This window comes from Carcharhinus amblyrhynchos, chromosome 2, assembly GCF_965287045.1.
Source record: "Carcharhinus amblyrhynchos chromosome 2, sCarAmb.v2.hapA, whole genome shotgun sequence".
NCBI classification, from domain to species: Eukaryota; Metazoa; Chordata; class Chondrichthyes; order Carcharhiniformes; family Carcharhinidae; genus Carcharhinus; species Carcharhinus amblyrhynchos.
In genome coordinates, this window is record NC_137325.1 from 147,758,419 (window position 1) to 147,774,964 (window position 16,546).

Below are 16,546 nucleotides of genomic sequence, written 5' to 3' on the forward strand. Positions count from 1 at the left end.
ATTGATAGACAAGGGATCTGGGTGTACAGATAACCAGGTCACTGAAAGTGGCTATGCAGGTGGAGAAGGTAGTCAAGAAGGCATACGGCATGCTTGCCTTCATTGGCCAGGGCATCGAGTTGAAAAATTGGCAAGTCATGTGGCAACTTTATAGAACCTTAGTGAGGCCGCACTTGGAATAGTGTTCAATTCTGGTCGCCACACTACCAGAAGGATGTGGAGGCTTTGGAGAGGGTGCAGAAAAGATTTACCAGGATGTTGCCTGGTATGGAGGGCATTAGCTATGAGGAGAAGTTGGAGAAACTTGGTTTGTTCTGGAACGATGAAGGTTGAGGGGCGACCTGATAGAAGTCATCAAGATTATGAGAGGCATGGACAGACTGGATAGTCAGAAGCTTTTTCCCAGGGTAGAAGAATGAATTACTCGGGGGCACAGGTTTAAGGTGCAAGAGGCAAGTTTTAAAGGCGAGGCAGATTTTTTACGCAGAGAGTAGTGGGTGCCTGGAACTCATTGCTAGGGGAGGTAGTGGAAGCAGATACAGGAGTGACTTTTAAGGGGCGACTTGACAAATACATGAATAGGATGGGGATAGAGTGATACGGTCCCCTGAAGGGTAGGGGGTTTTAGTTAACTCGGGCAGCAGGATTGGAGGGCTGAAGGGCCTGCTCCTGTGCTGTAATTTTCTTTGTTGTTTGTACACTGTCCCCCCATCAAACACTCCCAGGACAGGTACAGCACGGGGTTAGATACGGAGTAAAGCTCCCTCTACACTGTCTCCATCAAACACTCCCAGGACAGGTACAGCATGGGGTTAGATCCAGAGTAAAGCTCCCTCTACACTGTCCCTCATCAAACACTCCCAGGACAGGTACAGCACAGGGTTAGATGCAGAGTAAAGCTCCCTCTACACTGTCCCCCATCAAACACTCCCAGGACAGGTACAGCATGGGGTTAGATACAGAGTAAAGCTCCCTCTACACTGTCTCCATCAAACACTCCCAGGACAGGTACAGCACAGAGTTAGATACAGAGTAAAGCTCCCTCTACACTGTCCCTCATCAAACACTCCCAGGACAGGTACAGCACGGGGTTAGATCCAGAGTAAAGCTCCCTCTACACTGTCCCCCATCAAACACTCCCAGGACAGGTACAGCACGGGGTTAGATGCAGAGTAAAGCTCCCTCTATACTGTCCCCCATCAAACATCAATAGACGTAAAAGACGCCCTCGTAAGAACAGAATATGGCCCTCAATTCATCGATCCACAGTTCCGAAGCACCACAGCAAAAAACCATACCAACCTCCTCAGAAGACAAACACAGGACACGGCAGACAGAGTACCTTTTGTCATCCAGAACTTCTCCGGAGCCTTCAATAAGTCATCAATGAAGACAAACATCTTGCCAAGGCCATCCCCACACTCACTCCCACTTCTTGCCTTCAAACAACCGCACAACCTCAAACAGACCGTTGTCCACAGCAAACTACCCAGCCTTCAGGGGAACAGTGACCACGACACCACGCAACCCTGCCACAGCAACCACTGCAAGACGTGCCAGATCATCAACAAGGATACCATCATCTCACATGAGAACACCATCCACCAGGTACACGGTACATACTCTTGCAACTCAGCCAACATTGTCTACTTGATATGCTGCAGGAAAGGATGTTCCGAGGCATGGTACGTTGGGGAGACCATGCAGACGCTACAACAATGGATGAATTAACACCGCTTGACAATCACCAGACAAGACTGTTCCCTTCTAGTCAGGGAACACTTCACCAGTCTCAGGCATTCAGCCTCTGATCTTCGGGTAAGCATTCTCCAAGGCAGCCTTCATGACACATAACACAAAGTGGCTGAGCAGAAACTGATAGCCAAGTTCCACACACGAGGACAGTCTCAACCGGGATCCTGGGTTCATGTCACACTGTCTGTAACTCCCACGACTTGCCTGGGTTTGCAAAATATCACTAGCTGTCCTAGCTAGAGAACATCTCTAACCAGTGCTTACTTAACGCTCTCTCCACTCACATTGTCTGTGCCTTTAAGACTTGATTAGCTGAAAAGGCTCGCACTCCAACCATTATCTTGTAAATTGAGTCTGTATATGCCCTCTGTTGGTGAACTCACTCACCTGACGAAGAGCAAGAAGACTCCAAAAGCTCGTGCTACCAAATAAACCTGTTAGATGTCAACCTAGTGTTGTGAGACTTCTTACTATGCTTACCCCAATCCAACGCCAGCATCTGCTCATCAAACACTGACAGGTACAGCACAGGGTTAAATACAGACTAAAGCTTCCTATACATCATGGTTCTGAACCTTTGTTCTGGACTCTCCCCAACAACAAAGGAAATATTTTCTTTCTGTCTCCCTTACGAACTTCTTTACATCTGAAGCATCTCAATTAGATTATCTCTTAATCTTCAAGATTTGAGGGAATATAAGCTTAGTCATTGCCAACCAATCCACATATTTTAACCCTTTCAACCCTGGTATCATGGTTCTGAATCAGTACTGCACTCATATTGAATCCAATCTCTCTTTCCTGAGCGGCAGTGCCCAGAATGGATGCAGTTACTCCAGAAGGGGATTTGAGCGGAAGCGTACCTGTTCTGGAGATGTCCATTGCTGTTCTGGAGATGTCTGGGCCAGCTCTTGGAGGTTCTGCCCGTAGCCCGGCACCTCCCTCTGTCACAGGCGGAGCTGACTGCAATGAGGTTCCTGTTGACCCGTTTTGGTTCTGTTGACCAAGGGTGGAACTTGCTGCGGGAAGATAAATCCATCAAAACTAAACAAGACGAACACACAGAGGAATTTGGAATCAGCTCATTTGCTAAAACAACCCTATCAAGAATTCTCACTTCAGTCCAAAGTCACGGGTTCACTCCCAAAGACTGCAGTCCAGAATCCAGAATGACACACCCAGAGTAATAATACCGAAAGGGCAGTACAGGGAGGCTTGCCGCACCGTCAGAGGGTCAGCACCAGCCGCGCCGTCAGAGGGTCAGTGCCGAGGGAGCGCCGCGCCGTCAGAGGGTCAGTGCCGAGGGAGCGCCGCGCCATTCAGCTGCTGAACCTGAGGGCCAAGAAGCTGAGCTGATGTCATCGGTCTTTGTAACTTAACCTTTTGAGTCCCAGTATCATTTTGGTCAATCCGCAATGTATCTCCCAAATTCAACACATGCTTCCTGAAACCTAGCACTTAGCAGTGGGACCATTGCTCTTCTTAATTTCTCTATCCAAATACCTCAATATTGAGCAGAAGAGAAAATGTTGGAAAATCTCACTAGGTCTTACAGCATCTGTAATGAGAGCTAAGAGCTGACATTTTGAGTCCCGATAACCCTTTGTCAGCTTTGACTACAATCCTACTCAGGCCCTCTTCCCACAACCCACACCCTGCTAATCCCCCTTACACTAAACTCAATTTAACATGGCCAATCAACTAACAGAAAGCAAAGAGAGGAGGGTAAATGGATGCTTTTCTAGTTGGCAACCAGTGACTAGTGGTGTGCCTCAGGGATCTGTGTTGGGACCGCAATTGGTTATGATTTACATAGATGATTTGGACTGGGGGCCTAGTGTAGTGTGTCAAAATTCAAAAATGAAAGTAAGATGAGTGGCAAAGCAAAGGGTGCAGAGGATGCTGAAAGTTTGCAAAAGGATATAGATAGTTTGAGTGGGCGAGGGTCTAGCAGGTGGAGTACAATGTTGGTAAATGTGAGGTCATCCATTTTCGTAGGAATAACAGCAAAATGGACAATTATTTAAATGGTAAAAAAAATTGCAGAATACTGCAGTGCAGAGGGACCTGGGTGTCCTTGTACAGGAATCTCAAGGAGTTGGTTTGCAGATGCAGCAGGTAATTAAGAAGGCAAATGGAATTTTGACCTTCATTGCTAGAGGGATGGAGTTTAAAAACAGCGAGGTTATGTTGCAGCTGTATAAGGTGCTGGTGAGGCCACACCTGGAGTACTGTGTACAGTTCTGGTCTCCTTAATTGAGAAAGGATATACTGGCACTGGAGAGGGTGCAGAGGAGACTCACTAGGTTGATTCCGGAGTTAAGAGGGTTGGCTTATGAGGAGAGACTGAGTCGACTGGGGCTATACTCATTGGAATTCAGAAAAATGAGGGGAGATCTTATAGAAACCTATAAGATTATGAAGGCAATAGATACGATAGAAGCAGGGAAGTTGTTTTCACTGGCACTTGAAACTAGAACAAGAGGGCATGGCCTCAAAATAAGGGGAAGCAGATTTAGGACTGGGTTGAGGAGGAACTTGTTCACACAAAGAGTTGTGAATCTGTGGAATTCCCTGCCCAGTGAAGCAGTTGAGGCTACCTCATTGAATGTTTTTAAGGCAAGGATAGATAAATTTTTGAACAGTAAAGGAATTAAGGGTTATGGTGAGTGGGCGGGTAAGTGGAGCTGAGTCCACAAAAAGATCAGCCATGATCTTATTGAATGGCGGAGCAAGCTCAAAGGGCCAGATGGCCTACTCCTGCTCCAAATCTCTGGAATTCTCTGCCTGTTGAAGTGGTGGAGGCTGCCTCGCTAAATATTTTTAAGACGCGGGTTGATGGGTTTTTGATAAGAGAGGGGATTAAGGGTTATGGGAAGAGGGCAGGAAAATGGAACTGAGCTGCGACAGATCAGCCATGATCTTATTGAATGGCGGGGCAGGCTCGAAGGGCTAGATGGCCTACTCCTGCTCCTATTTCTTATGTTCTTATGTTCTTAGTTCTTGTGTTCTTATTAACTTAACCTCACAACTTTGGATTGTGGGAGGAAACTGGAGCACCCAGAGGAAACCCATGCAGACACAGGGAGAACGTGCAAACTCCACACAGGCAGTGACCCGAAGCCGGAATTGAACCCGGGTCCCTGGCGCTGAGAGGCAACAGTGCTAACCGCTGTGCCACGCCAAAATCAATAATGGTTTTAATTCAGATTTGTGTTCAAGTTTCACCATCTGCTGTGGTGGGACTCTCCACTGCATTACCCTGGGTCTCTGGATTACACATCCAGTGACAATACCACTGTGCCCTTTCCTCCCCAAATTTCCAGAAATGAAAATTATCGAAGCATGAATGACTGACAATAAGTTCCTGCGAGTGGAACATGCTTGAATGCCTGAGACCACAATCCAAAATAATTGTTCTACCCGGAAGTCAGTCGTGATAGGAGGGCAGAAGAAACACTTCCAGGGTGTTCTCAAATCATCTGCAGGAGATCAAGAAGGCAACTCACCACCGCCTCCTGAAGGTCAACTCGGGATGGGCAATGAACTTTGGTTTAGCCAGCGACACCCACACCCCATAAATTAAACAAAGTTCCCACTGTTTGATGGGTCATAGTGACTTCAGTGGTATTATTGCAAGATTATTAATCCAGTAACTCAGCTAACGTTCTGGGGCCCCAGGTTCGAATCCCGCCACAGCAGATGGTGGAATGTGAATTCAATAAAAAATATCTGGAATTAAAATCTACCGATGACCATGAAACCATTGTCGGAAAAACCCATCTGGTTCACGATTGTCCTTTAGGGAAGGGAATTTGCTGTCCTTACCCGGTCTGGCTTACATGTGACTCCCAAGCAGTGGTAGTCTCTCAACTGTCCTCCAAGGGCAACTTAGGTTGGACAATAAGTGCTGGCCAGCCAGAATTTTAAAAAAGACCCTGGTTTGTGACTGACCAAAATGGAGAAGGTTCATTCAGGAGGCAGCGAATACATCAAGAGAAGGAAGGTGCAGAGGGAGAGGTCAGAGGGAGTGCGCAGACCTCCAGACAATTCACCCACCTAACCCTTCAAGCACTATGTGACAGGTTATAGCTCAGACATCAGACCTATCAGCTGTCTCAGAATCCAGAGAAGCACAGTTGAAGCGAGTTATCTTTGATGCTGAGGGTCTGACTGCCTAAGAGGCACAGGAAGCCATCAGGACCACATCAGAGACCGAGTGCTTCAGTGGTCACTAGCTAACCTTACCAAGCTCGCTTAAGAAGAATAACCACTGTTTCTCCCCTTACCCACCTTTCTCAATCTCTCTCAAAGAGCTGGTGATGATTGTCGACCATTTCTGCGCCTCCTTCTCATCCTCAAAGTGATAGGTTAGCTGCTCAGAGGGTTGGCTCCTCGTACTGATTCCATGGCAGGTCGTACTCTTGAATTCATAGATGATATCTTTTAAATTAAATTCATAAAGGCTCTGAAAATAGGTCAGAAAGAGGGGTGTGTGAATTTGAGAGAGGAGTGAGAAACTTACAGCTGAAAGCTGGTTGATGCATTGAAATGTCTGCTTTAAACGCCTTACTTAACCACAGAAATCTGGATAACTTCAGCAAAGCTTGCATGCTTGTGAAAACTACAGACAGCACTGTCAGCAGCTGAGGCAGAATTCATAGAGAGACGGGTAGTGGATAAATATTTCAGGTTGATGTGCATTAATCTTAACTGTACAGTTTACGAGGAGGTACCAGGCCTAGGAAAGAACGAAGAAGAGGTTTGCAACTGGCTGGAGGAATGAATGCTGTTCTCTGTACTCAGGGACAGCAGGAGCTTTCAGTGGGAGATACCTGTAGCAGATCCTCCAAGTCCCCTTATCTCACTCAATCACCACCTCCATTGCCTCCTAACCTCAAAGCAGTCAGATTTCCGGTCTCATCACTATTTTAACACCTACTGTCCGCTAACTCGGTATCTGCTGAGAAACTGCTCATCCCCAGTGCTGACCAAGTGTCATCATCCTGAAAACTCACCCCAATATTTCACCCGCCAGACTGAGCTGCTCACAACTCCCAGCATCAGCAGTACTTTCCCTTAAAGTGCAATAACTGACCAGCTCAATCATCCCAATGGCGGGGACCACAACTATATCGTCCAAAAATATCTATCAGCAAACTGAAGGTCAGCATGGAGAGAGCTCTGTCTCATCAAAGGGTCAGTGCTGAAGGAATTCTGCCAGTAGCACAGCGCTTGCTCCATCCTGCCATTTTCATAGAATCCCTGTAGTTCAGAAGGAGGCCATTCGGCCCAGAGTCTGCACTGACCACAATCCCACCCAGGCCCTATTCCCGAACCCCACTGTATTTACCCTTTTAATCCCTTGACAGAAAGGGGCAATTTAGCATGGAACAACCAGAAAGAATGTTCTCTATGGTGCACCTGTAAAAGGTGGTGAGAGTCGGAGCTAACATGCACATCTTTGGAGTGTGGGAGGAAACTGCAGCACTCGGAGGAAACCCATGTAGACACAGGGAGAACATGCAGACTCTGCAGACAGTGAAAAGAATCCAGATCCCTGGCGCTGTGAGGCTGTGCTAACCACTGTGCCACCATGCCATCCCTTTGATAGCGGAGTGATGTTCTCGTACTTAAATTTTTTGGTGTCGCGGGCATTTAATTAGAAAGGGCAAAGAAATGGAGTGCTGAATGGTGGAGCAGGCTCGATGGGTCATATGGTGCACTCATGTTAATACATAGTGTTCATGTAACCCTCCAACCACATGGAGCATCCTGAGTGTCTACCCTGCTGCCTCTTACCGTTCCCTCAGTGCTGATCTCCCAACAATGCAGTACTTCCTCAGCGTTGACCTGCCACCAATTCAAAAGAAGGATTTCAGCTTAAATTCCCTGGGTTTTTTGACCAGGAGTGAGAAGTCCAGGATCATCACTATCCAATGATACAATACCCATTTAACATCTTCAAACTACGATTCCCCGGAGTAGGAAGCGTAAAGGAGAACATGCCCCTGTCTATATCAGTGGGGCAAAAGTAGAAAGGGTTGAGAGCTTCAGGTTTTAGGTGTCCAGATCACCAATAACTTGTCCTGGTTCTTCCCCCCCTCCACCATGCTGACACTATAGTTAAGAAAGACTACCAACGCCTCTACTTTCTCAGAAGACTAAGGAAGTTTGGCATGTCAGCTACGACTCTCACCAACTTTTACAGATGCACCATAGAAAGCATCCTTTCTGGTTGTATCACAGCTTGGTATGGGCTCCTGCTCTGCCCAAGACCGCAAAGAACTACAAAACGTTGTGAATGTAGCCCAATCCATCACACAAACCAGCCTCCCATCCACTGACTCTGTCTACACTTCTCACTGCTTCGGCAAAGCAGCCAGCATTATTAAGGACCCTACACACCCCGGACATTCTCTCTTCCACCTTCTTCCGTTGGGAAAAAGATACAAAAGTCTGAGGTCTTGTACCCCAACCAACTCAAGAACAGCTTCTTCCCTGCTGCTGTCAGACTTTTGAATGGACCTACCTTGTATTAAGTTGATCTTTCTCTACACCCTAGCTATGACTGTAACACTACATTCTGCACTCTCTCCTTTCCTTCTCTATGAACAGTATGTTTTGTCTGTATAGTGTGCAAGGAACAATACTTTTCAGTGTATGTTAATACATGCGACAAGGATAAAATCAAAATTCTCCTATGAATATGCTTATGGTTCTGCTACGGATCATGGCTCCATCTGAGGCACACCACCCAGCTGAAACGCACCACTCTACAACTCCAACTCTCACTGCATCAATGGATATCATTGTTTCTTGTCAGAAAAAACAAGCTGGGGAATTTATGAAAAGAATTCCTCTTGTGCAAGGTTACTGAACAACCCTGTTCCGCATCTGAAACCACAATCAGGAGGTGGAAGTTGAAACAAAAGCGAAAGCCAAGGTTGTTCTTGTCTGGTTCTTCAATGTTGCTTTGTCATGTCTGATCCAAGAGTAAAAGAACATAAGAACATAAGAAATAGGAGCAGGAGTAGGCCATCCAGCCCTTCGAGCCTGCCCCGCCATTCAATAAGATCATGGCTGATCTGTCACTGCTCAGTTCCACTTTCCCGCCCTCTCCCCATAACCCTTAATCCCCTCTCCTATCAAAAACCCATCAAAAGGATGAGGCCATTCAGCCCGCTGAGCCTGTGACACCATTTAGATAATGGCGGAACGGCATGTTGATTCCATCTACCTTACCCTGAATATCCCTGCCAAAAGAGCGGCATGGTGGCACAGAGCACCGGGAACCTGGGTTCAATTCCTGGCTTGGGTCACTATCTGTGCTGGGTCTGCATGGGTTTCTTCTGGGTGCTCCAGTTTCGTTCCACACTCTAAAGATGTGCGGGTTAGATGGATTGCCCCTTAGTGTCAGGAGGACGAGCTAGGGTAAATGCATGGGGTTATGGGAATAGGGCCTGGATGGGATTGTGGTCGGTGGAGGCTCAAATGGCCTCCTTCTGCACTGTAGGGATTCTATGAAACAAAAATCTATCCAGCTCCGTTTCAGCCTTTCAAATGACCACCTGATTTTTCAGAAAGAATTAAAGTTTTCCGTGACCCCATGTGCTTTTGAAGAAGCATTTTCTCAGTCTAGCTATTCTTGTAATGTGATGCCACCTTCTCCTGGAGTCTGGTTCCTGCAGTAATGGCCATGCGTTGTTAACATATTGATGTGGGTCCAGACATGGACCACATAAGGACAGCAGATTTCCTCCCCTAAAGGACACGAATGAAGTGGTCGTGTTTTTAACCACAATCCAGTAATTTCAAGGCCATTCAACCATTAAGCTGGCTTGTGGGGATGAAGATTTAACTGCGATTGAGAAGCTGAGCTCTCTTCAGCAGTACACAGCGAGATAGAAAGAACATTTAATTCAAAAGGTAAGATTATAAAGTTTCCAAGAAGTTAGAACTGAGTTTTTTTTCTCCCAGAAGTAAATATTTAAGTATCAGACATCGGATCAGAAACTCCAGGGTATGTTATGAAGTTGGCATTGACCCCATTTTTTTGACATTGGTGTGATCGTGTTTCACTCCAGGTGTCATTCCATTAACACACTAGGAAGCTTTTATCAAAACAAACTTTACATAACAATACATTTTAACTGTAATAAAAAGAATTGGCATAACTTTTTCCAATTAAAATACTCAAACATGACAAGATACAAAATTGCAAACGTCTCTCTATTGGTTACAATTTTAAGCAATATTCCATATTTCTTCAACACCTGATGAAGGAGCAGCACTCCAAAAATTCATGATTCCAACTTCAACCTGGTGTTGTTAAGACTTCTTACTGTGCCTATCCCAGTCCAATGCCAACATCTCCGCATCAAAATCAGTTAGCAAACAAGCTTATGTGCTGACATGCGGGCTGCTAACACGCAAACCTCCAGGACACTTCAAGAGAAAAAGAGGGATGCCCATTTGAGCAGGTTCCAGACTTCAATCCCTAGAAAGAGAAGGGCTGCTGCTCCTTTCAAATCCAAGCAGAAACTGCCTGCTTTCTCCCTCTGTAAGCCTAGCTCCACCTATTAACATGCTTTTGTCAATCAACATAATTAAAGCCCACTATAAAATCCAGGGGACAACACAAAAATAAACAAAGCTGAAATAAGTCAGGTTAAAACAAACACTGCAATATCTAGGATCAATTACTCTTCTATATTCTCAGCATATGGACTCCCTGGAACACAGCAATCAGCACGATAATCAGAGCTGAAGTATAAAATATTCCATTCACAAGAGAAACAATACAAATACATATCTTAGACATACAGTATCATCACATAATAAACCTGCAAGAATTTACGAATCTATGAAGTAAAAACTTTGTGAACTATACATTGGGCAGCTAATATCAGTAACAGGCACAGATATTTTTAATTGCATTCAACAACTGAGGGGGCGCCGCCCTGCCAGAGGGCCGGCGCCGAGGGAGCGCCGCCCTGCCAGAGGGCCGGCGCCGAGGGAGCGCCGCCCTGCCAGAGGGCCGGCGCCGAGGGAGCGCCGCCCTGCCAGAGGGCCGGCGCCGAGGGAGCGCCGCCCTGCCAGAGGGCCGGCGCCGAGGGAGCGCCGCCCTGCCAGAGGGCCGGCGCCGAGGGAGCGCCGCCCTGCCAGAGGGCCGGCGCCGAGGGAGCGCCGCCCTGCCAGAGGGTCGGCGCCGAGGGAGCGCCGCCCTGCCAGAGGGTCGGCGCCGAGGGAGCGCCGCCCTGCCAGAGGGTCGGCGCCGAGGGAGCGCCGCCCTGTCAGAGGGTCGGCGCCGAGGGAGCGCCGCACAGAGGGTCGGTGCCGAGGGAGCGCCGCACAGAGGGTCGGTGCCGAGGGAGCGCCGCACCGTCAGAGGGTCGGTGCTGAGGGAGCGCCGCACCGCCAGAGGGTCGGTGCCGAGGGAGCGCCGCACCGCCAGAGGGTCGGCGCCGAGGGAGCGCCGCCCTGTCAGAGGGTCGGCGCCGAGGGAGCGCCGCCCTGCCAGAGGGTCGGCGCCGAGGGAGCGCCGCCCTGTCAGAGGGTCGGCGCCGAGGGAGCGCCGCACAGAGGGTCGGTGCCGAGGGAGCGCCGCACAGAGGGTCGGTGCCGAGGGAGCGCCGCACCGTCAGAGGGCCGGTGCTGAGGGAGCGCCGCACCGCCAGAGGGTCGGTGCCGAGGGAGCGCCGCACCGCCAGAGGGTCGGCGCCGAGGGAGCGCCGCACTGCCAGAGGGTCGGCGCCGAGGGAGCGCCGCCCTGTCAGAGGGTCGGCGCCGAGGGAGCGCCGCACAGAGGGTCGGTGCCGAGGGAGCGCCGCACAGAGGGTCGGTGCCGAGGGAGCGCCGCACCGTCAGAGGGTCGGCGCCGAGGGAGCGCCGCACCGCCAGAGGGTCGGCGCCGAGGGAGCGCCGCACCGCCAGAGGGTCGGCGCCGAGGGAGCGCCGCACCGCCAGAGGGTCGGCGCCGAGGGAGCGCCGCACCGCCAGAGGGTCGGCGCCGAGGGAGCGCCGCACCGCCAGAGGGTCGGCGCCGAGGGAGCGCCGCACCGTCAGAGGGTCGGCGCCGAGGGAGCGCCGCACCGCCAGAGGGTCGGCGCCGAGGGAGCGCCGCACCGCCAGAGGGTCGGCGCCGAGGGAGCGCCGCACAGTCAGAGGGTCAGTGCTGAGGGAGTGCCGCACTGTCAGAGGGTCAGTGCTGAGGGAGTGCCGCACTGTCAGAGGGTCAGTGCTGAGGGAGTGCCGCACTGTCAGAGGGCCGGTGCTGAGGGAGCGCCGCACTGTCAGAGGGTCAGTGCTGAGGGAGTGCCGCACTGTCAGAGGGTCAGTACTGAGGTTTCCAGTCGGTGTGGAGCGGGGACTCTCACCAGGCTCTTCCCCAGCAGGGTGTCGGTATAGCGGACTCCCAGCCGGAACTCCCCGGGCCGCTCCATACTCAGCTGCAGGCGGAGGGCCGGATGTTCCCCGCCGGCCGCGGCCGCCACCTCGGGGCCTCCACCCTCTCCCTGCGACACCCGGCACGACATCAACACCGTGACCTGCTGAGGGGCCTGCCCGAGGCCCCGGGCCTCGCTCGCCGCCATCCCGCGGAGCAGCGCCTGGCGGACTGCTGTCGCTGTGACTCCCTCTCACTGAGATCTGCGCACCGCACCCAGAGACCGGGCGGCAAACAGGCTCCACACAGAGGTTCCTACCCCCTTCCCCCACCCCAGCTCAGCGTCTGAGATATCCCAGCATCTGAGCTTGAAACTCAATCACTGTCAACACCTTAAATCAGTCCTCTGAAAATATAACTCTGCTTGGTTTAATTGCATTATGGAACTATGGTGGAACAGGTCCCGTAACCTGTATATCTGGGCAAATCCGAATCCCTGCAGGACATGATATCAAAGCAAAATGCTGCAAATCTGAAATGGAATATGTGTTCAATACACAGCAGGTCTGGAAAGAAATAGGAAAACCAGAACTGATGTTTCATGTTTTCTCAGTTCTGTTTTGATATCACGAGGTCACTGATCCAGTATTTCCAGCATGTTACAATCGCCAAGAAGAACCTAATATCTTTTCAAGACAGTAAGAAATCTCACAACACCAGGTTAAAGTCCAACAGGTTGATTTGATAGCATGAGTTTTTGGAGGAAGTGCTGCTCCTTCGTCAGGTGAACGAGTTGGGTTCACAAACAGGCGATATATAGACACAGACTCAATTACAAGCTTATGGTTGGAATGTAAGTCTTTGTATAAACATGATGTCTCTGTTGATATGCACAATCTTCTTGGCAATCTTCTCCACTTTTTGGACCGGCAGTTTGCGGTGTCAGTGGTATTGTATGTATCTTGTAATTGAATCTGTGTCTCCATATGCCTCTTTATGAATCACTCACCTGATGAAGGAACAGTGCTCCAATAGCTTGTGTGTTGCGAGACTTCTTACTGTGCCCACCCCAATCCAATCTCCACACCATCTTTTAAAGAGCAATTTGAAATTACTTTAGTTGAAAGGATGACTTCAAAAATTCAGGTTTCAAAAACTTCTACAGAATCAAATAACTTATTAAAGTACAACATTGACTAAATACAACTTTTTTCTTGAGGGCAATTTATACTTAGTAGAGCAACAAAGCTGGTGAAGGGTCATCTAGACTTGAAATGTTGGCTCTACTCTCTCTCTCTCCACAGATGCTGTCAGATCTGCTGAGATTTTCCAAGATTTTCAGTTTTTGTTTCAGATTCCAGCATCTGCAGTATTTTGCATGTATCTTAAACTATGGCTTTGTAACTTCTCACACATTGCACTCTCCAGGGAGTTACATTTCGTGTAGAAAATAGGTCATTGTTGCTCTCAGTTACCAACAAAGCTTTTCCTTTTACTTTTCCCAGGTAACTTCTCATCACTGAACTACCTCTCACTCAGAGGATCATCCTGTTGATTACTTCCTCTAGCTCCTAGCTAGGCAAGTCTTTCAGTCCTTTTTACTCTTCATAAACTCAAAGTTTTCAAATTGAGTGTGAGCTCCCATCCTCACTCTACGCAGTGAGAGCTAAAGTTAGCATTTTCCCTGCTTATCTGACAGTGCAGCACTCCCTCAGTACCGACTTTCTGACAGTGCGGCACACCCTCAGCACTGACCCTCTGACAGTGCGGCACTCCCTCAGTACTGACCCTCTGACAGTGTGGCACTCCCTCAGCACTGACCCTCTGACAGTGTGGCACTCCCTCAGTACTGACCCTCTGACAGTGCGGCACTCCCTCAGCACTGACCCTCTGACAGTGCGGCACTCCCTCAGCACTGACCCTCTGACAGTGCGGCACTCCCTCAGCACTGACCCTCTGACAGTGCGGCACTCCCTCAGCACTGACCCTCTGACAGTGCGGCACTCCCTCAGTACTGACTCTCTGACAGTGTGGCACTCCCTCAGCACTGACCCTCTGACAGTGTGGCACTCCCTCAGCACTGACCCTCTGACAGTGCGGCACTCCCTCAGCACTGACCCTCTGACAGTGCGGCACTCCCTCAGTACTGACCCTCTGACAGTGCCGCACTCCCTCAGCACTGACCCTCTGACAGTGCGGCACTCCCTCAGCACTGACTCTCTGACAGTGCGGCGCTCCCTCAGCACTGACCCTCTGACAGTGCGGCGCTCCCTCAGCACTGACCCTCTGACAGTGCGGCACTCCCTCAGCACTGACCCTCTGACAGTGCGGCACTCCCTCAGTACTGACCCTCTGACAGTGCCGCACTCCCTCAGCACTGACCCTCTGACAGTGCCGCACTCCTTCAGCACTGACCCTCTGACAGTGCGGCACTCCCTCAGCACTGACCGTCTGACAGTGCGGCACTCCCTCAGCACTGCGGCACTCCCTCAGTACTGACCCTCTGACAGTGCGGCACTCCCTCAGCACTGACCCTCTGACAGTGTGGCACTCCCTCAGCACTGACCCTCTGACAGTGCGGCACTCCCTCAGCACTGACCCTCTGACAGTGTGGCACTCCCTCAGCACTGACCCTCTGACAGTGCGGCACTCCCTCAGTACTGACTCTCTGACAGTGTGGCACTCCCTCAGTACTGACTCTCTGACAGTGCGGCACTCCCTCAGCGCTGACCCTCTGACAGTGCGGCACTCCCTCAGCACTGACCCTCTGACAGTGCGGCACCCCATCAGCACTGACCCTCTGACATTGCGGCACTCCCTCAGTACTGACCCTTTGTCAATCTGACTGACTCTAGTCTACTCTCTTGCTTTCAGTTGGCTGCAGGCCACATGAGACAAAAGCTGCAACTGTTTCATGTCTGTGATATATCTGCATTTATAGAGAAGCCTGCATAATGGTTTCTTCTCTCCTCTTCTTTATGGCAACATATTAATGATATGTGATGAGAAACTCATGATAATAAGTTCTCTTTCATATTAACTCCCTTTCATCTTAAAAGCAAAGGTATAATTTATAGCACAGTTATTCACAATGTGATCAGTGTGATATTTTTAACAGTTTTCTGGGACTCCAGGAAACCAATGGACTGCTTATTGTAAATTAGAAATAGCTGTCATCGTCCTCAGCGAGTATAGGCCTAAACTGTTCAATCTTTCATTATAAGACAAGTCATTCATCCCTGGAATCAACCTAGTGAATCTTCTCTGAACTGCCTTCAAGGCAGTTATATCCTTCCTTCAGTAAAGTAAACAAAACTGCACGCAGTACTCCAGATGTGGTCTCACCAATGCAGTTGCAAAAGCACCTCCTTACTTTTATACTTTATACTCTACTTCATGAGCAATAAATGCCAAAATTCCATTTGCCTTCCTTATTACCTGCTGTACCTACATACCAGTTCTCTGCAATTCATGCAGAAGGACACCCAGATCCCTCTGAACGGGAGCAGTTTAATGTTTATGTCCATTTAGAGAATAACTTATCTGTTTATTTCTCTGACCAAAATGAATAACCTCACACTTATCCATATTAACTTCCATCTGCCAAATTTTAGCCCGCTCACCTAAACTATCCATTTTCATTTGTAAATTTCTCTGCAATTTACTATCCCAACTATTTTAGTGTCATGTGCATATTTAGCTGTTGTACATTCTATCCTTGCATGCAACTCATTAATATAGATTGTAAATAACTGGGGCCCAAGGACTGAACATGTGCCACCCAGTAGTTACACCTTGCCAACTTGAAGAAGACCCATTTATCCTGACTTCTGCCTTCTGTCAATTATGATGTGGATATGCCGGCGTTGGACTGGCGTAAACACAGTAAAAAGTCTATTATCAAATAAATCGGTTGGACTAAAACCTGGTGTTGTCAGACTTTTTATTCTGTCAATTAGCCAGTCTTCTATCCAAGCTAATACATTACAGCCAACACTGTGGAATCTTACCTTGTATATTATCTTTTTGTGTGGCACCTTACAAAATGCTTTCTGGAAGAACAGATATACTACATCTACGAAATCTCCATTATCCACCTTGTTTCTTACATCTTTGAAGAATTTTAGCAAATTAGTCAAACACAATTTACCCTTCAAAATGCCATGCTGAGTCTGATGGATTGTGTTTTGACTTTCCTAGGGCTTTGAAGGTAAAATTATCAGAGGCATAGATAGAGTAGATCGTAAGCATCTTTCCCCATGGCAGAAGTGTCTAAGACCAAGGGCATAGGTTTCAGGCGAGGAGAAAATAGTTTAGAGGGGATCTAGGGAAGACATTTTTTACCCAGTGAGTGGTGGAAATATGGAACGCGCTGCCTGTAAGGGTGGTAGAGGTAGGTGCTCC

The 16,546-nt window shown here is 49.0% G+C and overlaps 1 protein-coding gene across 2 annotated transcripts in view; it reads right to left on the minus strand.

The window, feature by feature from the left end:
• shrprbck1r (sharpin and rbck1 related) overlaps positions 1-12,392 on the minus strand; it is a 62,134-nt gene extending 49,742 nt beyond the window's left edge. For both annotated transcript variants that reach the window (XM_080214122.1, XM_080214113.1), the window contains exons 1-3: positions 12,135-12,392; positions 6,049-6,223; positions 2,619-2,774 (exon numbers count right to left, since the gene is read on the minus strand). In XM_080214122.1, the coding sequence (XP_080070248.1) occupies positions 2,619-2,774; positions 6,049-6,223; positions 12,135-12,350 (547 nt within the window). In that variant the 5' untranslated portion in view covers positions 12,351-12,392. The remainder of the gene's footprint in view (positions 1-2,618; positions 2,775-6,048; positions 6,224-12,134) is intronic.
• Positions 12,393-16,546: the final 4,154 nt, after the last annotated feature.